At 36.2% G+C, this 25483-nt stretch overlaps 2 protein-coding genes and 1 long non-coding RNA gene across 3 annotated transcripts; 2 read left to right on the forward strand and 1 right to left on the reverse strand.

Annotated features, from left to right (window-relative positions):
* Positions 1-29: 29 nt before the first annotated feature.
* On the forward strand, positions 30-4402 carry LOC127449413 (uncharacterized). Its single transcript, XR_007898737.1, has 6 exons — positions 30-1541; positions 1628-1758; positions 1857-1934; positions 2040-2198; positions 2467-2523; positions 2628-4402. It is a non-coding gene; the product is annotated as an uncharacterized LOC127449413 (long non-coding RNA).
* Positions 4403-4548: 146 nt separating this feature from the next.
* On the reverse strand, positions 4549-8618 carry LOC127449405 (probable proline--tRNA ligase, mitochondrial). Its single transcript, XM_051712814.1, has 3 exons — positions 8470-8618; positions 6687-7267; positions 4549-5439 (listed from the first exon to the last, which is right to left on the reverse strand). The coding sequence occupies exons 2-3, from the start codon at positions 7245-7247 to the stop codon at positions 4558-4560; spliced, it is 1443 nt and encodes a 480-aa protein (XP_051568774.1). The 5' UTR covers positions 7248-7267; positions 8470-8618; the 3' UTR covers positions 4549-4557.
* A 149-nt stretch (positions 8619-8767) lies between these two features.
* On the forward strand, positions 8768-25185 carry LOC127449401 (dynein axonemal intermediate chain 4-like). Its single transcript, XM_051712808.1, has 17 exons — positions 8768-8866; positions 12585-12732; positions 12838-13004; positions 13129-13238; positions 13437-13593; positions 14238-14377; positions 14623-14802; positions 17176-17361; positions 17889-18025; positions 18195-18281; positions 18529-18680; positions 20281-20438; positions 21223-21350; positions 21470-21568; positions 22865-23091; positions 24276-24429; positions 24914-25185. The coding sequence occupies exons 1-17, from the start codon at positions 8817-8819 to the stop codon at positions 24965-24967; spliced, it is 2334 nt and encodes a 777-aa protein (XP_051568768.1). The 5' UTR covers positions 8768-8816; the 3' UTR covers positions 24968-25185.
* Positions 25186-25483: the final 298 nt, after the last annotated feature.

Genomic DNA, 25483 nt, shown 5'->3' on the forward strand with positions numbered 1-25483 from the left:
GTCTTTGGTTCTTTTAATTGTGATGATTTTGGCTCACATTTAACAAAAACCCACCAATTCACTATCTCAAAAAATTAGAATATGGTGACATGCCAATCAGCTAATCAACTCAAAACACCTGCAAAGGTTTCCTGAGCCTTCAAAGTGGTCTCTCAGTTTGGTTCACTAGGCTACACAATCATGGGGAAGACTGCTGATCTGACAGTTGTCCAGAAGACAATCATTGACACCCTTCACAAGGAGGGTAAGCCACAAACATTCATTGCCAGAGAAGCTGGCTGTTCACAGAGTGCTGTATCCAAGCATGTTAACAGAAAGTTGAGTGGAAGGAAAAAGTGTGGAAGAAAAAGATGCACAACCAACCGAGAGAACCGCAGCCTTATGAGGATTGTCAAGCAAAATCGATTCAAGAATTTGGGTGAACTTCACAAGGAATGGTTGAGGCTGGGTCAAGGCATCAAGAGCCACCACACACATATGTGTCAAGGAATTTGGCTACAGTTGTTGTATTCCTCTTGTTAAGCCACTCCTGAACCACAGACAATGTCAGAGGTGTCTTACCTGGGCTAAGGAGAAGTAGAACTGGACTGTTGCCCAGTGGTCCAAAGTCCTCTTTTCAGATGAGAGCAAGTTTTGTATTTCATTTGGAAACCAAGGTCCTAGAGTCTGGAGGAAGGGTGGAGAAGCTCATAGCCCAAGTTGCTTGAAGTCCAGTGTTAAGTTTCCACAGTCTGTGATGATTTGGGGTGCAATGTCATCTGCTGGTGTTGGTCCATTATGTTTTTTGAAAACCAAAGTCACTGCACTCGTTTACCAAGAAATTTTGAAGCACTTCATGCTTCCTTCGCTGACCAGCTTTTTAAAGATGCTGATTTCATTTTCCAGCAGGATTTGGCACCTGCCCACACTGCCAAAAGCACCAAAAGTTGGTTAAATGACCATGGTGTTGGTGTGCTTGACTGGCCAGCAAACTCACCAGACCTGAACCCCATAGAGAATCTATGGGGTATTGTCAAGAGGAAAATGAGAAACAAGAGACCAAAAAATGCAGATGAGCTGAAGGCCACTGTCAAAGAAACCTGGGCTTCCATACCACCTCAGCAGTGCCATAAAATGATCACCTCCATGCCACGCCGAATTGAGGCAGTAATTAAAGCAAAAGGAGCCCCTACCAAGTATTGAGTACATATACAGTAAATGAACATACTTTCCAGAAGGCCAACAATTCACTAAAAATGTTTTTTTTATTGGTCTTATGATGTATTCTAATTTTTTGAGATAGTGAATTGGTGGGTTTTTGTTAAATGTGAGCCAAAATCATCACAATTAAAAGAACCAAAGACTTAAACTACTTCAGTCTTTGTGCATTGAATTTATTTAATACACCAGTTTCACAATTTGAGTTGAATTACTGAAATAAATGAACTTTTCCACGACATTCTAATTTATTGAGATGCACCTGTATGCTTTGAACTCCACCAGCCAGGTTACTCAGCTCCAACCTTGTTTTCCCTGGGCTACACAGAGTGATCGCCTTCATTGTGAGTTTGCTCTCTGTTTATGATGTCTTAATTTGTTATTTCCAGCATCAGGAGGTCATTACAAATATCTCTTTTTACTGCCACAGGGGAGCATCCTCTGCCTTTTAATCGGGACATAGTGGGGTTCCTGTCTGAAAATATGGCAGGAAGACTGATTGAGATTCCCAACTTTGAATCTCTCCATTTACTGGAGCCTCATGGCTTGTTGTCCACTGAGGTTAATGCCCATACAGTCTCATTTGCATTTGAATGACATGAAGATACAGTGACCATAAATAGGGCTATAAACTTTGTTTTGTGTTATGTTTTTCATAGACTCACACAAGTTCCACATTGGGCAGCTCACTCTTTCACCCAGCCTTCCCTGGTTTACCCAGGGTTTCCACACTCTTTGTGAGTAGCCTATCTACATTGTTAGGAAAGAACACACATGTAATCTGTGTTAGTTTCTGAAAAGCTGTAACTTTAAAATCACTTGTATGTTTTTGTCTTTTGCAGCCACAAATCACAGGAATGTGGCCAATGCTATTGTGCCCTCTGTTCCCCGTTCGCAAAACTTTGGTGGCATGAGTGAATGAAACACCTTGCAGTGTAACAGTACATGTTCTTCCTACACACTGTCCTTTTGGATCTTCTGTCCTTTCAGACTCAAGAAATGTAAGCCATCTTTCTGCATCAGTAGTTTTAGCTACTACAACAGCTCTAATAAAGCAGCTGAGCAAAAAAAGAAAAAAGCTGAAATCGGTGAGCAGAATATGACCACAAAGACACACACTGTGCAGTCGGTAAAACCATTATCAAACAGAATCTAGTCAACAACCTTAGATCTGGTCAACCTTTAGATATTCTGAATCATTTTTATAATGGGACTTTTGAACTCTTTAGTGTAGTGGTTTTAAGCTCCGTTTTCTCCACCAACCTGCAGTATATGTTGAGTTCCAGGAAGGATTTAGAATTGTATGAAGCAACACCAGGATGCTGGGTAAGGCGTTCACATTTTTCTCTTAAATCCTTTATAACTCTTTTTCCTAAAGTTTCACCCCTCACCTTTCCTTTCTCTAATTTATGCTTTCTCTAATTTAACAGCAGGGTCTCTCCAAGCAACTGAGGAAGTGGCTGCACTTCAAGCCCATCAAAACATGGAGGCTGCTTAAAAAGCGGTCCTCAACAAAGTGCAGTCATGTTTGATTTTCAGATGCAGGTCAACAAAGATACTTCACAGCTTCCTTTACAAGGAAACAAATACAGAATTAGAGCATTAAAATAAATAACTTGTTTGACTGATTATCATCTAAGAAGTTCAACCACATCAGGTTTTGCTACAGCACTGCTAATAGGGGAGACCGGGCCTGTTGTCACTGATTACACAAGTGCATATTTCTCAGGGTGGGGTTATTTTTGAAAGTCAATGTATGGACATGAAGTCTTGACTATAGAAAAGGCTATTGAACATTTCCATTGTTATTGCTCAGGAAAAAAAGTACAGTTCACTTAACACACACTGACAACAGCAAGTCATAACAAGTGATATTCATCTGGACAGGCAGGCAAAAAATGGACTACTGTAGCACAGATCAGAATTTACCCTCCTACATGTAAACATACTGTAAGCAAGTAAACATCACTGTAATGTGTTTATCAATAGGTCTTTTGTTCAAATAGAGAGGATCTAGAGGTCTAGAGACTATTTAATTATTTTTACATGAACCTTATCTGCCTTTGAAGTTCAACTAGCTTACTGGTAGTTGATAATAATAATAATGCTTAACTAATAATTAACTAGCAATTTATTATTGGTCCTGTTTTTATTGTATTTTTATTTTTTTTTATTTCATACCTGCTGATATTGATTTGAAAATGAATATAAAATTAAATTAAATTTGACATATTGTCTTTCTGTATGAGGATAGTGAGGTAGTGGGTAAGTTAAGCTACTAAATGTATCTAGGAATCATAAAATTATTACTGTGTGAACATATGATCATAAGGAACCCATAATTGTTAACATCTGAAACTGAGAAGGTAAATGTAAAGTATGTTTAATGCTAACGCTGTTGGCATGTCTTGCTGGTGTCGTTACGGAGTGTATTTCTGAATTTTATTTACATCTCTTTTAAAGGGATAGTTCACCCAAAAATGAAAATTCTTGCATCATTTACTCATCCTCTTGCCTCCCCAGATGTGTATGACTTTATTTCTTCTGCAGAATACAAATGAAGATTTGTTAGAAAATAACTCAGTTCTGTAGGTCCATACAATGCAATTGAAAGGTGGCCAGTGCACATAAAGGCAGCATAAAAGACTCCAGTGGTTAAATCCATATCTTCTGAAGCGATGTGATAGGTGAGGGTGAGAAACAGATCAATATTTTAGTCCTTTTTTACTATAAATCTCCACCTTTGACCAGACCTGACCAGTAGATGGTGATATGCATAAAAAATGCAAATTACCAAAAAACAAAAGAAGAATGTGAAAGTGGAGATTTATAGTAAAAAAATGACTTAAATATTTGTCTGTTACTCACCCAAACCTATTATATTGTTTCTGAAGACATGTATTTAACCCCTCATATGGATTACTTTTATGCTGCCTTTATACGCTTTTTGGAGCTTCAAAGTTCTGGACAACCATTTACTTGCACTGAATGAACCAACAGAGCTAAGATATTCTTCTAAAACCTTTGTGTTCTGCAGAAGAAAGAAATTCGTGCATATCTGGGATGGCCTGAGGGTGAGTAAATGATGAGAGAATTTTCATTTTTGGGTGAATAATTCTTTTAAATATAACATTATACTTGGTGAATCTTTGTGTTTCAGTTATAGGAGATACAAAAGGATATAATAACAACTTTTTCAAACAGATGTATTTGTATGTTTTATTATCAAAATAACACATTGCAGGCATTTCCATGTCACACACTTGTTTATTAATGACACGATAAGCAATGCTTGAACTCTCAAACATCACTTGTGCTCTTAACCTGTAAAATGTAAACAAAAACGATAATAAAACATTACTAGATAGTTTCAACCATACTTAAAAGTTCCAGCAGTCCCTCTTTACTAAGGAACAGAGTCTCTCCACTCTGCTGACAAAGCACCTCAAATGTGGGGAGATCCTCAAGAGCTTTCTGCCCTACCACCACCACATATGGATAGCCTAGATTTTTAGCATCCTTCATTCGTTTACCAATGGTCAACTGAGTCCTGTCATCCAGGACCACCTCTCCTCTCAGGTTGGGTAGACTATTCCCCAAGCTTTGAGCCAGTTCCTCAGCCAGTCTTGTAGCTTCATGTGCCTTGCTGCCCTTTTTCGGGGGCAGGACACAAACCTGATAAGGAGCGAGCAACCCAGGCCAGCGAATAGCATCCTCAGATGACAGCACTTCAATAGAGGCGGCAAGGATTCTAGTGACTCCCAGTCCAAAACAGCCCATCTCTGCCATTGTAGGCTCATTCAAAGCATTGACAAACAGGGCCTTGAACATTTGTGAGTATTTTGTACCAAGGTAAAAAGTGTGTCCCACTTCAATTCCTTTGGATTCAGTCAGTGTGCCTATATGGCATTGTGAACAGTCAGTCTGCCCTGGCTCCATGGTTTCAATATTGGCAGAGAAGCCACAGTTCCCACAAACAAGTAATCGGTCTTCGCCGATGTCTGCTGGTAGCTGAAACTCATGGGAAAGTGTGCCGCCTATGTTGCCAGTGGCAGCCTGTACCTGCACCCACTTCAAGCCCAGTCTGTCAAACAAGCGTCCATAGGCCTGACACACAGACTGGTATGTACGAAGGGCTGCCTCTTCACTAATGTCAAATGAGTACATGTCTTTCATGTAGAATTCCCGGCCTCGCAGCAGCCCAAACTTTGGCTTCTGTTCATCACGGAACTTACGTGTTACCTACAAGACACAACCACAAGTTTTTGCACCATCCTACAACATAAGAAGTCAGAAAATCGCTTTTATAAACACAGCTTTGGATATTTACTACAAATTGCAAGATTTTGAAAAGATCTGACTTAACAAATCTTACACAGTATACAATAACTGATAACAATTTACAATAAGGCTATACATGTTCACATTAATTAACTAATTAGGTATCATGATAACATGAAGTGTGCAATTTCTGCACCACTAGCGGCACCAAATAGAATTGCAAAAATAAACTTTCTTTTTTCCAACAGCTTTTTGAATACACAATTTAGCATACACAACTGTTTAAAAATGTTTTATTATGTGTAATAAATACCACTGGATTCAATATTAATAAATGCTGCAAAGGTATTCTTCATTCACAATTAAACTATTGTGTTATCTAGTCTTAAAGGTATAGTTCACCCAAAAATGTATATTCTGTCACACAAAGATATGTTCTGTTCACTCATTTCAGTACAATAGCAATTGATAGTGACTCACTTTAAACCTTAAAACAACATAAACACTTAAAAAAAAGTGTCATAAAAGTAGTCCATGATGCGACTTGTGTCATATTCCATGTCTTCTGAAGGCATCCCATCACTTTGTATGATGAACAGAAAGACAAGTTGTTATTCACACTCAAATCAATTCATTGATAAACATGTAAACAAAGCACAGATCCAATATGGCGACACGTCAATAACATCAAACCTCTTTTGTTCTTGTGTTATGACGTCTGGCCACAAAACGCACAAGAAGCAATGAGGTTTAATGTTACTGAAATGTCACCATATTGAATATGTGCTCTGTTTTCAGTAAATTGATTTGATTTGAGCACTCTCTCACAAATTAAATTTCGGTCTGTACATCATACAAAGTGATCATTTGCCTCCAGAAGATTTGGAATTTGATCCACAAGTGAGGTGGACTATTTTTATGACACTTTTTGTTGCTTTTTTAACCTTTAAAGTAAGTCAGCTGACTTTGTTTGGAAAACAGCACTCTGAGCATCCTTTAAAATATCTCCTTTTGAGTTCCACATAAGAAAGAAAATTATGCAAGTTTGGAAAGATACTGTACAAGGGTGAGTAAATGATGAAAGAAATTTCATTTTTGTTTGATCTATTCCTTTAAAAAATTATACCCAATAAATAACTAGCTTACATGAAAATATTTCTTAAACAAGTTGTGTTTGCAAAGGGAGCTTTGAAGGTCATTTTTAATACCTGGTACAGCAGAAGTGGCAGCTTCTTGTAAGATATCATGCTCTGGGAAGCAAAAAGCTCTGTGACTGCTTCTTCATGCGTCGGACCAAGGCAGTATTCTACATTATGCCGATCCTGTAGCCTGAACATCTCTTTGCCCATGAGCTCCCAGCGGCCACTCTTCTTCCACAGTTCTGCACTGCACAGTGCTGGCATGTCAACTTTCTGCCCACCGACGGCATGCATCTCCTCATCAATGAGCTGAACCAGCTTCTCCATGGACCTCAGAGCAACAGGTAGATAGTAGAAGCAGCCAGGGTTGGAGGGATGGATAAGCCCTGTCTGCAGCATCAGTCTCTGGCTGCGGCAGGTCAACTCTCCTGCCTCCTGACCTTCCCGGAGGTTGGAAGGCAGGAAGAGACGAGACACAAGCGGTGTTGGGATGAATGGTTTTGAAGGGGCAGAGACTGGGGGAGAAGTGTGGGTGGCACAGTTGATGTGGCTTTTCTTTAATGATTTGAAGAGAGTTCTGGACAGGAGGGTTGGAAGCTTGCGATGACAGTGATGCATCAAGACCTCCATTTTTAATCAATTATGTTACACTGTTAATAAGAGAACAAGCAAAGAACAGCATGAGCAAAGGATGTTATAGATGACAGGGCAATCAACTGATGTTCCATCCCTACTCCCTCCCATATCATAATCTAAAAAAGCATAATGTAAGGTAGAATATTAAGAGCACTCATGTGTTATTAGTTTTGTTCATTAAAGGAACTGATTATTTACTCAACCTAATGTCATTCCAACCCCTTAGACTTTATTTCTACCATGGAACAGCAAATTTTTTTTTTTTTTTTTTTTTTTTTAAAGAATATCCAGGCAACTCTCTTCAATTTAATGAAAGTGAATAAGGGCTGTGGCTTTTCAGTGAATAGCAGCTTAAATTTCAGACTTTTTCTCACACAACTGGTATGATATGTCATGATATGATATGAGTCATCTGGACCACTTTTATGATTTTATTTTTATTAATTTATTTGCTTTGGAGCTTTACAGTCTCAGTCCTCATTCATTTTCAATCTCTGCAAAAGTGTTGTCAGAATATTCTTCTAATATTCTTCCTTTTGTTTTCAATGGAACAAATAAAGTCATCTGGGTTTGGAACGACATGCGGGTGAGTAAAGAATGACAGACGATTTGATTTATATTTTGGGGTGTACTACTCTTTGGGATTTTTTTTATTATTTTTTTTTTACACAAAGTGTTAAGCTTGACATGTAAAAGCTGAGCTGTGAGCACTGATTTTATTTCATTTATTGTAAATATACTAACTTTAAGCCTCTCTTCATATATATATATATATATATATATATATATATATATATATATATATATATATATTTAAAGAGATGGGCTGAGATGAAACTTTATGCAAAAATCTATATGTAAAAAATCTGAAATATGCTCAACATTTCCACTTAAATGATGTCAAAAGTGACATTCGTTTAACCTCCTTTGCGTTTTTCTTCTGTATCATGTGTTTTCTTACTATCATCGTTTATCTGTGTAAGTAAATGTATATGAAAACCTGAATATTTTGATATGCAGATGTTGCCTGTATCTATGAACTGTTTATAATAAAGTTATGGCAAAAAAAAAAACAACAAAAAAAACAAAAACAAAAAAAAAAACATTTTGCCCAGCTGTACAGTACATTGTACATTGCTGCTGTCAAAGTAATTAGCTAGAAGCTAGCAGACATGTACATTTTCTTACAGTAAAACAAGGAAAAGGTCAAACTTACCGTGTGCTTTCCCCCCTCCGTGCTTATATCTTTAAAATATTTTCAGATCAAATTACAATGATTTTTGCAAAATTGCTGATTCTCTACAAAAAAGAAGTTAAAGACATAGCCACTGACATCACTGTACATGACAGAAAGGACAACCTTCTTCTTCTAATCGCGCATGCGCATGACTAGTCTGCACCGCCACCTGCGGTTTGGGAGTAGAACATGATTGAAGGAGGAGTCTGTTGCTATGGTGATTTCAAACACTATGCTTCAGGACCGACTTGTTGTCTTGAATGAAACTAGCCGTCAAGATTGCTAACTGTGTCTGTTTTTATCGCTCACTTTTGGAAGTGTCAAACATGTCCAACACAGCAGTCAAGCAGAAGAGACCCGCTCTGAAAGTGACTAAGTAAGTCTTTACTTTAGAGAAAGACGCTAAACAGCAACTTAAACATTTTATTAACTGTTGCTTGCTACTGCCAGTCAGCAAGTCAACACGACAAACATTTATTCCTGTATTCTGGCATTTTACATTACATTTATTTTATATCCAACGGGGCTTAAGCCCCTGATGTATTGTCCCAAGCCCGTGATTTTTTCTTGAAGATTCACACACGTTTCATTTCACAAAATATGTTGAATGACTTTGTCTGCCAGTAGTATGTCTGTCCGTAATGAAAAGCAATGGGCGCAGGCCTTGGTGGATTATCGTTTACTCGTTTATTCAGTTCACTGCAGAAACAATTGTCAGCTGGGTTTTAAAGCTCTCGCATTGATAGCAAGCTGTTGAACACTACGTTACCGTTTACAATGTGACCTGGTAAGTTTAAGCTATAGTTAGACATTATTCGGGGGAAATTAATTAACGTTATTCAGTTAAATACGTTATAAATGCATATACAGTTGAAGTCAGAAGTTTACATACACCTTAGCCAAATACATTTAAACTCAGTTTTTCACAATTCCTGATATTATATCGTGGAAAACATTCCCTGTCTTATGTTAGTTAGGATCACTACTTTATTTTAAGAATGTGAAATGTCAGAATAATAGAGAGAATTATTTTTTTAGCTTTTATTTCTTTCATCACATTCCCAGTGGGTCAGAAGTTTGCATACACTTTGTTAGTATTTGGTAGCAGTGCCTTTAAATTGTTTAACTTGGGTCAAACATTTTGGGTAGCATTCCACAAGATTCTCACAGTAAGTTGCTGGAATTATGGTCCATTCCTCCAGACAGAACTGGTGTAAGTGAGTCAAGGTTGTAGGCCTCCTTGCTCGCACACGCCTTTTCAGTTCTGCCCACAAATTTTCTATCGGATTGAGGTCAGGGCTTTGTGATGGCCACTCCACTACCTTGACTTTGTTGTCCTTAAGCCATTTTGCCACAACTTTGGAGGTATGATTGGGGTCATTGTCCATTTGGAAGACCCATTTGCGACCGAGCTTTAACTTCCTGGCTGATGTCGCTTCAATATATCCACATAATTTTCCTACCTCATGATGCCATCTATTTTGAGAAGTGCACCAGACCCTTCTGCAGCAAAGCAACCCCACAACATGATGCTGCCACCCCCATGCTTCACGGTTGGGATGGTGTTCTTCGGCTTGCAAGCCTCACCCTTTTTTCTCCAAACATAACGATGGTCATTATGGCCAAACAGTTAAATTTTTGTTTCATCAGACCAGAGGACATTTCTCCAGAAAGTAAGATCTTTGGCCCCATGTGCACTTGCAAACTGTAGTCTGGCTTATTTTATGGTGGTTTTGGAGCAGTGGTTTCTTCCTTGCTGAGCAGCCTTTCAGGTTATGTCGATATAGGACTTGTTTTACTGTGGATATAGATACTTGTCTACCTGTTTCCTCCAGCATCTTCACAAGGTCCTTTGCTGTTGTTCTGGGATTAATTTGCACTTTTCACACCAAACTACGTTCATCTCTAGGAGACAGAATGCATCTCCTTCCTGAGCGGTATGATGGCTGTGTGGTTTATACTTGAGTACTATTGTTTGTACAGATGAACATGGTACCTTCAGGCATTTGGAAATTGCTCCCAAGGATGAACCAGACTTGTGGAGGTCCACATTTGTTTTTCTGAGTTCTTGGCTGATTTCTTTTGATTTTCCCATGATGTCAAACGAAGAGACACTGAGTTTGAAGGTAGACATTAAAATACACCCACAGGTAGACCTCTGATTGACTCCAATTAGCCAGTTAGCCTATCAGAAGCTAAATTAGGCTTGACATCATTTTCTGGAATTTTCCAAGCTGCTTAAAGGCACAGGTAACTTAGTGTATGTAAACTTCTGACCCACTGGAATTGTGATATAGTCAATTAAAAGTGAAACAAATTGTCTGTAAACAATTGTTGGAAAAATTACTCATGTCATTCACAAAGTAGATGTCTTAAATGACTTGGCAAAACTGTAGTTTGCTAATATTAAATTTGTGGAGTGGTTAAAAAATGTGTTTTAATGACTTCAACCTAAGTGTATGTAAACTTCTGACTTCAACTGTATAACTACATGTACACTGTAAAGGAACAATGTTCTTGTACATTTTAAAGAGCTAGATATTAGAAATATTTTTATTTAGGTTTGATAAAGCCAGCTAGGTAGCTGTCTGACAACATCAGTTACTGTAACATTACTTAGTACCTACTTGAACAAGCTAACTCATTTTTTAAAAATTATTATTATTATTAATGCCAATAACAGTCTGAATACTTACAGCAGTTGCATAATGCAAAAAAAAAAAAAAAAAGGAAAATTAATTATAAGTGGTTATATATCAACAGTATTTGTTGACATTTTTTTTTTTTTTTTTCTGTTCTTAATGCCCAATAAAAAGTATCATACCAAATATAGGGAGGAGTGGATTCTTGTCTAAAAATGTACACTTATAAATGAAAACTTACCAAAAAATAAAATAAATGGACAATAATTTATTGAATCTCTGAGTTTTTGTTGTTGTAATAAATAAAAATACTAAAAACATGAATACATATGTCAGATACCATTTTTTTCATTGCTGAAACACATTTACAAAAAAAAAAAAAAAGAAAAAAAAAAGGTGTTTCATCATCTCATCTTTGTTACAAAAAGTACATTTTTTCCTTAATTTTGTCAATATACTTGGAAAACACACTATTACAGGGATAGCATTTGTGTAATATTTTAAAAGACATCTCCAATTTCTTTTTTAGTCAATTCATTTATAATGGAAGAGGCCAAACCAAACTCCAATGACCTCATAAATTCAGTATCTACCCACTGAAAAGTATGCTGTAATAGTTTTTTTTCTAATGAAACAATTATAAATAAAGTGGTTACTAAACTTGTCATCAGTAACAGGGGTTGCTTGAGCTGAGAACTTAACTCAAAGACATCTAAACTTAACACAAAAATATTGGATCACACAGAGTTTGCTCTCCTTTTAATAGAATATTAATACCAATAGAAATGGCATTCACGACAATTTGGAACATTTTTGGAGTGGCCTCAAAATGATACTTTTGGGAATATTTTAAAAGGGAACATAACTGGTCATGGTCATTAAGCAATTGGCTATCAATGAGAATATTATTACTAAACCAGTTCACAAAGATAATTGTTTTATTCCTAATATGAAGCTATTGTTAAATCAGTGATTAGAATTTTTTTAAAGTTAACAAGTGAATAGTCATCCACACAAAGTAAATACATTAGAGTAGGTCATTTACCTCAGTGCCATGTAAACAAATAAATATTATTTTTCTAATTAAAAAAAGAATGAGGTCTCGGTCCTCATTCATTTGAAATCTATGGAAAAGAGGTGTCGATATTCTTAAAAAAAATTGTGTTCAATGAAAGTGTTCATACAGTTTTAATGACCTTATATTAGTTCATTTGTCACACTGCAGGACCATTTTAGTAAGGACAAAAAGGTTCTTAAAATTGTGAAAAACTTGACCAGTCACAGCAAATATATACAGTACATTTATATACATTGTACCTTAAAATCTTGAAGATGAAAAAGAACAAAAAAATCCTATTCATGTTATTTTTTATTTACCCATTTATTTATCAGAGAAATACCCAAATAAATTTGTACATCTCTTTCTTATAAACCCAGTTTTCTTTCGTCTAGGGCATCTAAAACACTGAATGTGTCATCTGGAATATTCCGTGTTAATCAAAGCATTACAAAAAGCATCAGCAGGAAGAGCTTCAGTTCAGTAGGCGACAGTAAAGTTCTGGACAAGAGCTCTGCCCAAACACCAAAGCATACTGTGCAGGTAATTATAGTTATTTTAAATTATTTAATTTGTTATTATGTTATTTATTTAAAATCAAATGGATTTCTGGCAAAAATGTGTTCATTTTTCTACTTACAAAACCAGGTGTTTGATGAAAATGGGCAGGAAGTCACTCCTCAGCCATTATATCATCCAGATCCTAGTGTTTTACAGTCTAAACAAGGCAAACTTTTCACCACACATGACACATCATGGGCTACCATGACAGACATTCAGACAACCAATGCAAGCTTTGCTGGACCATTTACAAGGTATTTCTGGATAATAATGCTTTCTTGCAGTACTCTGAGTGCTACATAACATCTGTACCACAATTTGAAATCTCTGTTCTCTATTGTGAAATCACAGTTATAGTAATCACTGATGTCATGGCAGGTCTTTTTTCGGGAGCATTTCAGCATCCAGAACGAGCCACTCAGCAGAATCAGTGGCTGATGAAACTGAAGACTTGTTAGTAAAACAGGACCTGTCCAGCAGTCTTACAGGTTTTCTTGACCCTTTCATATTTCAATTTGTCAAGTTTCCAATGTAAATGTCCAGTTCAGTCACCCGATAGTACGTTTATGAAAAGTTCTGCAAAGACATTTCATTAGCTGATAAATTAATGTTTCTTATTATTTATTTTAAATGCATTCCAATACACCACAACCTCTCTTGAATAAAACTGTTTTCTCTTCATAAAGATGTTCAGGGTCCTATAGAGCAGGTGAAGGAGCAGGTGATGGAGTACATTTTGGATAGTGTGGCGGACTGTTACCTGACTGAGACAGAGACCTTCTGGCTGTTAGACATACCTGCAGTGTCCGTCTCAGGAGATTCAGAAGATGCTGAGGCAGTCAAGTGAGAGAATGCATCACTCATCATGATATTTTCCCAGTAATATTCAAAATCCATAGAGGATTGTTTAAAGATGTACTTAACTCTATTTACTAGAATGAGATTTGAGTTGTTATTGCTATTTGATTTTGTGCTGCATCTAGTGAAACCATATATTTCTCATGCACATAAAAAAAATAATTGTCTTAATCAGTATTTTTTGTTTTTAAATAAAAATATTTAAACATCCTTAAAACAAAGTACATTTACTTTAGTAAAATTGTATACGATAGTAATACTTGTTTTCAGAGAGTATATTTTGAAGTTTATTTTTCTTGCCCCTAAGTTCTTCTCCAAATTTGTGAGTTTATGCGTAAAACAAGAGGAAAAAATGTATCAATGGAGTGAGAAATATAAACCTAATTTAAGATAAATTCTCTAAGCACACTAATTAATCTCTTACATTTTTTCTTCTCAATTAAATATATATATATTTTTAAGGGTGTTTAGATATTTTTACTGGAAAACAAGACAAAAAGGCTGATTTAAGAATTTTAAAAAATATATGTATTTTTTTAATTTTTTTGCAGTGTACATTCAGTAATAATACATTTAGTCTTAAATGTAGGCCAATGTTTGCTTTTTGATTGTTTTTTTGAATTATGAAGGAAAAGGAATGACGCATACATAGAGCTCTGCAAAAACAGACAGGGCAATGACAAGTATGTGGAACGCTCAATGCAGACATTCAATGGTGCGCCAAAGACGAAGGAGGTCCAAAGTGATAGCATTTCCATGGTAGACAAAGGTATAGTTTCAGTACAAAGTCCTCCAAATGTGCCCCTCCAAATGTTAGATTGTGCCTCTAAAATTATAGACCCTCTATAGTGATTTAAATGTAATAAACAGAACAGAGAGACTGACTGACTCAGTGATTGATTGATTGATTGATTGATTGATTGATATGTAATATGTTTTATGTAACATAAAACACTACAGCTGGTTACTGACACAATGATTTTAATGTCACACATTTTTATGCTCTCTGTACAGCTATCATGTCTTCCACCTGGAATATGTATGATTCATTCTGCAGTGGAGAGGTCAGTGGAGAGACTGCAGTGTCTTCTGATGGAAAGAAGGCTGCTGTCCTAGACACATCCTCCATGAGTCACCAGCCTAATCCTGAGGGCCCTGACCAGAGTACATCTGTGGTCAGCATCACCAGTACAGGTTGTTATGTTATGTCTACACCCTCAGTAAGCATATAGTTTACTTTACACAGCAAAAAATAATTTTTGTCTTGTTTTCCATTAAAAATATCTCAACATCCTTAAAATTATATATATATATATATATATATATATATATGTGTGTGTTTTTTGTTTTGAAGGGGACCTATTATGCAAAATTCACTTTTACATGGTGTTTGAACATAAATGTGAGTCGGCAGTGTGTGTACACAACCACCCTACAATGTTAAAAGTCCACCCATTCCTCTTTCTTATATTTCTATTAATCAAAAACAGTGTCTCAAAATGACTGGTTTTCATATCCGCTCTAAAGTGACGTCACTTTAGAGCAGGCCATCCCACAACTGGTGATGGACTCCACCCTATTATCATAGATCCTCCCCTGAGTGATCGACACACAGTCCGCCATTTTTTTCCACGCTGGAGCAGCTACGGTGAGAAGAATAATGTCTCAACTTCATAAGCGTCATAAGTGTTTCTGTTGTTGGCTGTAAAAGTGAACATAAGAGTCTTCATGTACTTCCGGCATCAGAGCCACTGAAGACGCAGTGGACAAGTTTTGTTTTTGATGAAAATGTGCCCCAAATCATACCAAAATTCGTCTATGTTTGTGCAAATCATTTTACACCGGACTGCTTTGTGGATGAGGGTCAATATAAAGCAGGATTTTCAAAAAATCTGACTCTCGAGCATAGATCAGTACCAACTGTTCATGTTCCAGCTTTATATCCTGAAGATGTAAGTATCGCACTTTATATTTTGTGAATGTTTGCAAATCGCCTTTCCGAATGTGCTTGTTAGCTGATTCCACGGCTAATGCAGCTGAAGTTACCATTGTCTCTGATTGTATTCACGGAGACCAGAGCTATGTCGTTATAGCTTGTTTGTACATGACATCATGTCACTGCGTTGCTGTGGCTTGAAATGCAGATGGAGGGCAGGAAGTGATTTTCAACATAAGAAGCACTATCACAAACTCAAAATGCCTATGTTTTGCGTCGTTTACGGTTGCTCATACATATATGGCTGAACTCTGGTATTTACGGTGTCAGTCATATTGGTTCTGATTTGTGGTTGCTATAGTATCCCAAGCATGAGCTGTAAAGGCACAGCCCTCTTTTGGAAAGGGGGCGGGGAGCAGCAGCTCATTTGCATTTAAAGACACACACGAAAACAGCGTGTTTTTGATTCCACCCAAAAAGAGGCATTTACAACATAGTATAATAAATGATCCGTGGGGTATTTTGAGCTGAAAGTTCACAGACACATCCTGGGGACACCTGAGACTTATATTACATCTTGTAAAAAGGGGCATAATAGGTCTCCTTTAAGTTTAAACCTCACAAAATGTTGTTATGTTTGCTTAAAACAAGAAAAAACTATTTGCAAATGGGTTAAGGAAAATAAACTGAAATAGATTCATTGAAAACAAGCCTTCTTACACAGTTTTGCTTCTCAAGTAAATTTATCTTATTTTATGGATGTTTAGAAATTTTACTGGAAAATGAGACAAAATTCTAATTAAAGGGAAAATTCTATCATCATTTACTCACCCCCATGCCATCCCAGATGTGTATGACTTTCTTTCTTCCGCAGAACACAAACAAAGGTTTTTAGAAGAATATCTCAACTGGTTGGTCCTCACAATGCAAGTGAATGGTGACCAAAACTCTTAAGGTCCAAAAAGCACATAAAGGCATCATAAAAGTAATGCACATGTCTCCAGTGGTTATATACATGTCTTCAGAAGCTATATGATAGGTGTGGGTGAGAATTAAAATATTTAAGTCCTTTTTACTATAAATCTCCAACTTTGACCAGCCCCGACCTGTAGGTGTCTGAATCCGAAAGTGAAAGTCACTTCCACACCAGAATGTGGAAGTGAAAGTGTAGATTTTCAGTAAAAAAGGACTTAAATATTGATCTATTTCTCACCCACACCTATAAAATCGCTTCATGGCGATGGATTTAACCACTGGAGTCGTATGGATTACTTTTATGATGCCTTTATGTCCTTTTTGGACCTTTTGAGTTCTGGTCACCATTCACTTGAATTGTGTGGACCTACAGAGCTGAACTAGTCTTCTAAAAGTCTTCTATTGTGTTCTGCAGAAGAAATAAAATCATACACATCTGAGATGGCATGAGGCTGAGTAAATGATAAGATAATTGTAATTTTTGGGTGAACTATCCCTTTAAGAACATTATTTTTGGTAGGATAGAGAAGTAGTCTGCATGTTTTGGATTAAAGCTAAGATAAAGTAAAAAATTACATTGTCATGTTTTCTCAGTGAACTTGTGGTAATTTTGCAGCTTTACGTTATTTAAAATGTCCTTCTTGTCTTTCATTCAGCCAGTAGCTTGAGCTCTCGTCTTGAAATGGAAGCCTTTGTGCTTCAGGTGGAGGAACAGCCAGACTCTGAGCTGATCTTACAGTCTGACAAATTCAAACAGGATCTGGCTGTGATGGAAAGGGTTGTTCTGGAGAACATCTTCCAGCCCAAGCTTGCTGCATACAGACAGCTGCCTGTTATAGAGGGTGATATCTTTTGCATAATATCTTAGATATGAACCAGATCAGATGTTAAAGGAATATTCTGGGTTCGATACAATTAAGTTCAGTCGACAGCATTTGTGGCATAATTGTGATTACAACAAAAATATTTTCAACTCGTCCCTTGTACAGGAAAGCACTGACGTAAATATTATATGTCTTAAAATGGTTCTACTGTGCTAAAATTTCTGTTCTACATTTTAGCGTCATAAAAATGCTTGGGGTTTACTGCCGTTGCAGTGAAGTTGTAATATTGCATATAACTTTACACTAATAAGGTTAGTAAGCGATTTTATCACACTTGTGGCTAGAATTGTTTTTTTTTTTTAATAAAGTTTTAATACTTTTTGTACAAATTAATATTATGCCTAAAATGCTGTTGATTAAGCTTAACTTATATTAAACCTGGAATATTCTTTTAAACATAACAATAGTCTTGCTTTGTCTCCATATTTTAAATTCCATTTGAAATACATTGCTAGAATGTGTCTACTGTTTGCTATGATGAACAGATCCGGACTGTGCGCGGACGGCAGAGGACCTGGAGAGTTGGACAGAGCACCCATTTCTGGAGCACCTCTGGGCCTTCAAGTGTGAACTCACTATGGGGCGGAATGTCAGCAGTATGGCCTGGAACAAGAGAAACCCAGTACTAAACTTCTTACCTAAACACATGTTTTACATGTTTATGTATTAATTGAATTTTTATGTCTTCACTGAATGACATGCTTGGCCCACACAATTCACAACCCAAAACAATGAATCAATGGAAGGGGGAGACAGTGTAAAATGATATTTTGCAATGTGTTTGCTTACAGGATCTTCTTGCTGTGGGATATGGACAGTTTAATTTCAAAGATCAGAAATCTGGACTTGTGTCCTGCTGGTCTTTAAAGAACCCTATGGTACTCTGCACATCCAACTCACTGATGCACATTTTAAAGCCAAGACATACAAAAATAAAAAGCAGATCTACCCAGTTTAACCATGCTTATATTGCTTATTAACACTTTTGCAAAGTATTTTATTTCTACAGTTACTTCCAGAGCTGTTCATATAAATGCAGTGTGCATGTATATGGTTTCATTAGCATGCCATTTCACCTTTTGTTTCGGTTAATATTGTTTAAATGTGTATGTTCATTTGTCTCAGTGGCCTGAGAAAATCTTTCATTGTGAGAGTGGAGTAACTGCGCTGGATTTCTCGGCTTGTATTGCCAGTCAGCTGGCAGTAGGAATGTATGATGGCAGCATTGCCATCTACAACACACAGAGCACAGAACAAACACCCATCATAGACAGCAGGTGGGGCTGTGAGCATTCCTTTTCTCGATCAGTCAGGATGTTACTGAAAGTTACAAACCGTTAAAACAGGTTTCTCTATATCAGGGGTTCTTAGCTGGTAGGTTGGGTCACAGGTCTGTTCTGAGAGGGTCATGGACTGCCAGTGCTGGGTAGATTACTTCTGAATTGGTACTGATTACTAATAACATGACTAAAATTGCAATCAGTAATGTAATCACTTGGATTATATTTTTTAGGTAATCTAATCTGTTTTTTGGATTACCTTTGGATTACTTAAAGGATCATGAAACACAAAAACACATTTTTATCAGGTATATATCTATGTTTTGGCCAAGATGGCAGAAAAAGATGATGTGAATTATTCTTATTAAGAAGAGGATTTTTTTTTTTTAATGTGTTTTCCAGGTTTGACTTCCAGGATCAATAATTAGTGAAGGTCACTGGATATGATGTAGACATAGTATTTTATCAGCAGAGTTTAGTATTTTTGCATCATAAGATGGCATGGTCTTGTGATATCATTGGTAGGCTGATTTAGAAGGAAAATTAAAAAGATGAATTAAAAGAATTAGGGACAAATTATAAATTATGAACAATTTATAGCCATTGCCTGATTAATATGTACACATGTAATCCATAAAAAGTAGCTGTAATCTGATTATGATTATTTTATTGTATCTAATTACAAGTACTTGATTTTTGTAATTTGATTACATTATCCTGGTTACATGTAATCCGTTACTACCCAGCACTGTGGACAGCAGGGATAAAAACAATGCTAAATTACAATAAAATGCAACGAACAATATAATCACATACAGTTACGATATCAACTTTTAAAAGGAAGGCGAAAACACTCCCTTTGTTGTTGATGTCAAATGTCATATAGTTTGTCCAATCAAACTCTACAATATTTTGGTGCAAATTCAATTGGTAGAAGCTAGACAATTTAGGCGGATGCCAACATCTGGCTGTCCATTTCTCACATTCAGCAGCATAGTACAATATTTGACCCAGTGTTTGTTCCATGTGTTAGGCTGGTAAATCCTACTTGTTTTTTTTTTTTGTTTTTATTTTGCATTTACAAAATTTGAATCACTTTGCATATTGTTGGGTTTATGCAGTTCATGGTAAAATCAACACATTTCAATGTTTGATTTTAAATACATTTTTGTTTACTTTTGTATGATACACAATTTTGGGACTGTTTTTGTTCTCAACAAAGGCCACGTACAAATATTTAGCTGCAGTGTGTATGTGGCCATAGTGTCTAATGGAAAATATGGGTCTGGAAACAAAACTAGTTGAGAATCACTGCTCTGTGTTACCTGAAAGCTACAATATAGTGTGTGTACTCATACAGGTATTAACTTCTATCAAACTGTATTTTTGAGCAAATTATACAATTAACTGCAAAACCAATTCTAACTTTTATTGTTTCAGAGCATATAATGCTGTTGAATCCTTTTTGAATGAATTTGATCTCTTGACATTATTGCCCTTTTCTTTTTGTCATGCATGCACAAATCACAATTCTGTGTTGCAAAGAGTGTTCTGATTCTGCCATGATCTCACTCCCTCCTGTATAATCTTGACATAGTGACTGCGCCAACATACACACAGGTCCAGTGTGGCAGGTCAAATGGATTGATCATGAGACAGCCCTGTCTGGAGAGGAGAAAGGGGAGACACTCATCTCTGTGTCAGCTGATGGAAGAATCAGCAAGTGGTTTCTCCGCAAAGGCCTGGAATGTATTGGTAATGTTCAAAATAATGAGATAAATGTGATGCATCTCTTTGCAGAGCCATAGACCAATGGTAGGGAGTCATTCAAGAACTAAGATGGCATCAGGCCATTGTTCTGATAACAAAATGATCTTTCTGATTCAGTATTTTGGTTTGGCATTGTTTTATTGCTGTATTTTTTTCCCACCTACTTGATTTGATGTGTTGATCATTAATGATATGAATTTGAAACCACAGTTATATATTAGTGATTATATGTACGATTTATATGATTTTTAGGTCACTAATCAGCTAAGCAAAATTTTGACATTGATCATGTCAACTATTTTGTATTTAAAGATCTTTCTTTTGATTTCCTATGATTTTATTTATTTATTTATTAATATTTTATCTGTCAAATCTGGCACTTGGAATTATTCATAATTTTTTTTTTTTTATTCAGTAAATAGATGTTGGTAGATGATGGTTAACGCAACCATCCCATAGAGCAATTTTTATCTAATGATGTATATTTTTGCAGTTGAAACATATATTTCAAACAGAAACAGAAATATCTCCATTGTATTTATTTATTTATTTATTTAATTATTTGTCCCATCCCCAACTTTTTCCGGCCCATCCAAAATGGAAATCTAAGTGCCGCTACTGCTCCTCTATACTGTATGTCATTAGCATTTCAAATATGAGATCATAGCACAATTATTATATTTCTTGTAAATTAGTCCTGGTTTTAGTAGAAATAGCTCAATTTTTGTTTGAGCCATCTGTTGACTAATTTGTCATTTGTCTGTGTTAGATCTGATGAAACTAAAGAAGACTAACATGAGGAGTGAGAGACGTCCAAAACCTGATAAAAGAGAAGAACTGTTTGAAGTGTTGATCTCACAGCACACTTCAGGGATGTGCTTTGATTTCCATCCTAATGTGAGGCCTACATTGAGTGCAGTGTTGTTTCAATACATCTTACATATCTACACTAAACCATAACATCATAAAGATACTAAAGAGAATGAACTTAATTTTCCCATGCTGTTGTCTTTCAGGATTTAAATATCTACCTGGCTGGAACAGAGGAAGGTCAAATTCACAAGTGCTCCTATTCATATAATGAGCAGTTCTTGAATACTTACACAGCCCACAAAGTATGTTCTATAATTTCCTTTTAATTATGAGTTTCCCAAGCACAAAGCATTTCTGAGAGATGTTTAAACTAGATGATGAATGTATGAGGTTAGTTGACATAAAATACTTTTTGAAAGTTGACACATCCTTTGATCTGCCAAAGGAGAATGCTATTCTCCATTTGAAGATATTTTAAGTAGCATTTATTTCTTATTCTTTTATAATTCTTTGACATGCAGCTTTAGGTCCACATATTAATTGAGAGCCTAAAGTACATGGAATATTTGTACTTTTAAAAATTAATTTGTCATACTGCAGTACTATTTAAAATGAACTAGTAAAGGCAAAAATGTGATTAAAAAAAAAAAAAATGTACATACATTTTAACCTATAATCCAGATGTTGATTAAATAAAAAAAATCCATGTACAGGTTATATGTCAACTACCCATGAACATTCAGAAATATTTCTCAATTTTCAAAGTGTCGGACGGTACATATAGTGATAGAACAATATATCACACAGGCCAGTTAATTGGCGATATTTGCAGATTTGAGGTTATTGGCATCGACCAACCCAATCTCATAAAAATTCGTACATAATTTACAAGTTGGCTATTTCGTATGGTCTCGTATGATGTTGTTCGCATAAACTTTTACGACTTCATCACGTGCAAATTCCCGGATGTCTAATGCGGAAGTAAGCGCGTGTTCCGCACACGGGGCGTTAAGGACATACTTATTAATATTATGCCCTTACCCAAACCCCTTATCTAAACTTAAACAATCAGTAGTGTGTGTAAACATGATAGGAAGCTGTTGTGTGTGACAGAAGCAAGTAACTGTCACGTATTAGATGGAAACGATGTCCAGCGATGTCATTGGCTGTAGTGAAAGTCATAGGAATTCAAACGAGTGCAGTCGCATGATATCATACGAATTAGCTAAATTTAGAAAAGTCGTATGAATCCTGACGATTTCGCCTTGAGAGTGTGTTGGCACCGACCGATACCCGTGCTTGATTGGCCAATTAATACTGTAGAAGTCATTCCACCTTACAGTATGTCAGTTCCAAAATCTTTTAACTTTATCAATGGATAGGGAACATCTTCTGTTTTCAAATATTTTTTAAATAAAATTTCAGTAAATATTGTGTAAAAAAATGTGTTTCATTTGAGCAACTAACTCAACCACTACTTACATAGCTTATGATAACAATATGGAGTCTTTCTTCATTTATCTTTAAACATTTACACTGTCTTTTCTTTGCAAGAAGAGTCTTTTTTTCTCATCTGTTCACTTCCCACCTCTCCCCAGGGTGCTGTTTATAAGATAACATGGTCACCGTTCAGTCCAGATATTTTCCTAAGCTGTTCCTCAGACTGGACTATTCACCTGTGGAGGCAGGATCTGCTGAAACCTGTCCTGAGTTTCACATCTGGCCAGAAGGCTGTGTATGATATCATGTGGTCCCCACATTGTGCCACTGTCTTTGGAGCAGTCAGTGAGGGTCGGGTGGAGATCTGGGATCTGAGAGTCAGCATGTAAGATCTTGTGCTCTCTACTACTTTTGCCAGCTCAAGAACTATATATAACAAACATAGTCAAAGAGTTATTATAAAAATTATAATAATTATCATTAATAAGTCAATAAAGGGTTAGTTCATCTAAGAATGAGAATTCTGCCATCATTTAGCCCTCATGTTGTTCCAAAACCTTACGACTTCCTTTCTTCATTTGGTCTATAGGACTTTATTACTATATTCCAATCTTCAGAAGTCATATGATAGCTTTGTGTGTAACACTGACGGGAATATAATCATTATTCGCTAATTGAAGGAATAGTTCACTCAAAAATGAAAATTCACTTATCATTTACTCACCCTCATGCCATCTCAGATGTGCATGACTTTCTTCTTCTGCATAGAACAATCTAAATGTTTTAGAAGAATATCTCAGCTCTGTAGGTCCATACAATGCACGTGAATGGTGACCAAACCTTTAAAGTTCCAAAAGAAAGCTGGCATAAAAGCAATCTATATGTTTAATACAGTGGTTTAATCCATGTCTTCTGCAGCGATCCAATCGATTCTGAGTGAGAACAAGCCAAAATGTAGCTTCTTTTTTACTGTACATAGATGCTGCTAGAAAGTGTTACCGAGCTTGAAATCATGATCGCCAAGGAGACTGCTGATGTCAAGATTTATAGTAAAAAAGGAGTTACATTTTGGTTTGTTCTCATCCAGAATCACTTCAAAAGACATGGATTAACCACTGGATTCTAATGGAATACCTTTATGCTGCCTTTATGTGCTTTTTGGAGCTTTAAAGGTTTGGTCACCATTCACTTGCATTATCTGGACCTTCAGAGCTGAGATACTCTTCTAAAAATCTTAATTTGTGTTCTGCAGAAGAAAGAAAGTCATACATATCTGGGATGGCATGATGGTGAGTAAATGATGAGAGATTTTTCATTTTTGGGTGAACTCTTTCATGCCTTATACTTTATGTAATGCTTCACAGATCAGAAGTTAATGTACTGTACATTCAAATATGAATATGAGTAAAAATATTTGAATCTAACTTTTGAAAAATGTCTAACTATTATATGTACAGTTTTTTTTTTACCATTTATTGTATTTGGGGCTCTAGCCAGCTGAATTTTTTAGAGATCAACTTTTGTCAGTCTAGCTGTAATGTTCAGCAATTTACACTGCTTTCTTCACAGTTTGGACCCAACCATTGTGAGCGTGACCAGCCCAGGAGTGAAAGCGACTGCTCTGCTCTTCACCCCTGAGACAGACTGTGTTCTGGTGGGGGACAGTGAGGGCCATGTCAGTGTGTACAAGCTGGAGAACTTCACATCAGTTTGCAGCACGCAGGTGATTTCCTCAACCCTAAAGGGATAGTTCACTCAAAAAAATGAAAATTCTGTCAAACATTCACTTTCTTTGTATGGGAAAAAAAATTCAATAAAAGTGAATGGTGACCGAGACTAACATACTGCCTAACATCTCCTAGGGGGTTGGAACAACATGAGGCTGGGTAAATGATGACAGAATTTTAATTGCTGGGTGAACTGGCCTTAATTCTTCATTCTGTCAATCTGTCACCAAGCATGTTTTATGGTTTAATTGTATAAAAATAGTACCAACCACATTTAAACTGAGACTCATCTTGTTACTCTATGCTTTCTTTAGTATTTGACAGCCTAGAAGTGTAAATTTGAATGCTCATCTGTTCCCTGGTATTGTAGCCAATCCTTCATTTTCATGTAGGCAGCTGTACAGCATAGGGTTGGTTCAACCAGTGGTACTTAAAAGTTTCACTCAAAAGCTGAGTTTACATATGTCTACTGTCTTTCAGCAGGTGGATACACTGGAGGATATAATTCAGTCCACACTGGCCAGTCACCTCTGAAGAGTGTTAGGACAGTTTGGACAGACTGATAGAGGCTTGTTGTTGGTTTGTTGGCTGAAAATCAAACATTTCTAAAAACCATTAGAAAACAGAATGCTGTCCATTTGTAGCAATAAATATATTCCCCCAAAATTCTCTTCCAAAAACTAAAACAACTAACTAACTAATATATTGTATATGTGTGTGTGTGTGTGTGTACACACTTGTTATACTACAGGATGGAGAACATATTTGTAATCTTGTTTATATTAAAATTTCTTTTTTTATATTTATTATGTAAGCCTTTAGTCTGTCTTTATCACATTTCTTATTTTCTTAATCACATTTCTGATGTCTTAATCTTAATTAATACAGTAAAACAACATTGCTTTCAAGATATTTCACCAAAGTTGTCTAAATAATTTAGACAAAGAAACCGAAGATGAGACTTTCAAAATAGTGGTCTGATGTTTACAATTTATTTTGAAACCACTTTAGGACATTGCACTTTGGTAGGGAACAAATTAAGTGTAAATA

This window comes from Myxocyprinus asiaticus, chromosome 12, assembly GCF_019703515.2.
Source record: "Myxocyprinus asiaticus isolate MX2 ecotype Aquarium Trade chromosome 12, UBuf_Myxa_2, whole genome shotgun sequence".
In the NCBI taxonomy this organism is placed as follows: Eukaryota; Metazoa; Chordata; class Actinopteri; order Cypriniformes; family Catostomidae; genus Myxocyprinus; species Myxocyprinus asiaticus.

Excerpts from the sequence above, each read along its gene's own strand:
- LOC127449405 (XM_051712814.1), bottom strand. The coding sequence starts at position 7,247 with ATGGAGGTCTTGATGCATCACTGTCATCGCAAGCTTCCAACCCTCCTG. Across the intron at positions 5,440-6,686 it reads TGCCACTTCTGCTGTACCAG|GTAACACGTAAGTTCCGTGA; the intron begins GTATTAAAAATG and ends TGTGTCTTGTAG.
- LOC127449401 (XM_051712808.1), top strand. The coding sequence starts at position 8,817 with ATGTCCAACACAGCAGTCAAGCAGAAGAGACCCGCTCTGAAAGTGACT. Across the intron at positions 13,594-14,237 it reads GAAGATGCTGAGGCAGTCAA|GAAAAGGAATGACGCATACA; the intron begins GTGAGAGAATGC and ends TGAATTATGAAG. Across the intron at positions 24,430-24,913 it reads CATCAGTTTGCAGCACGCAG|CAGGTGGATACACTGGAGGA; the intron begins GTGATTTCCTCA and ends ACTGTCTTTCAG.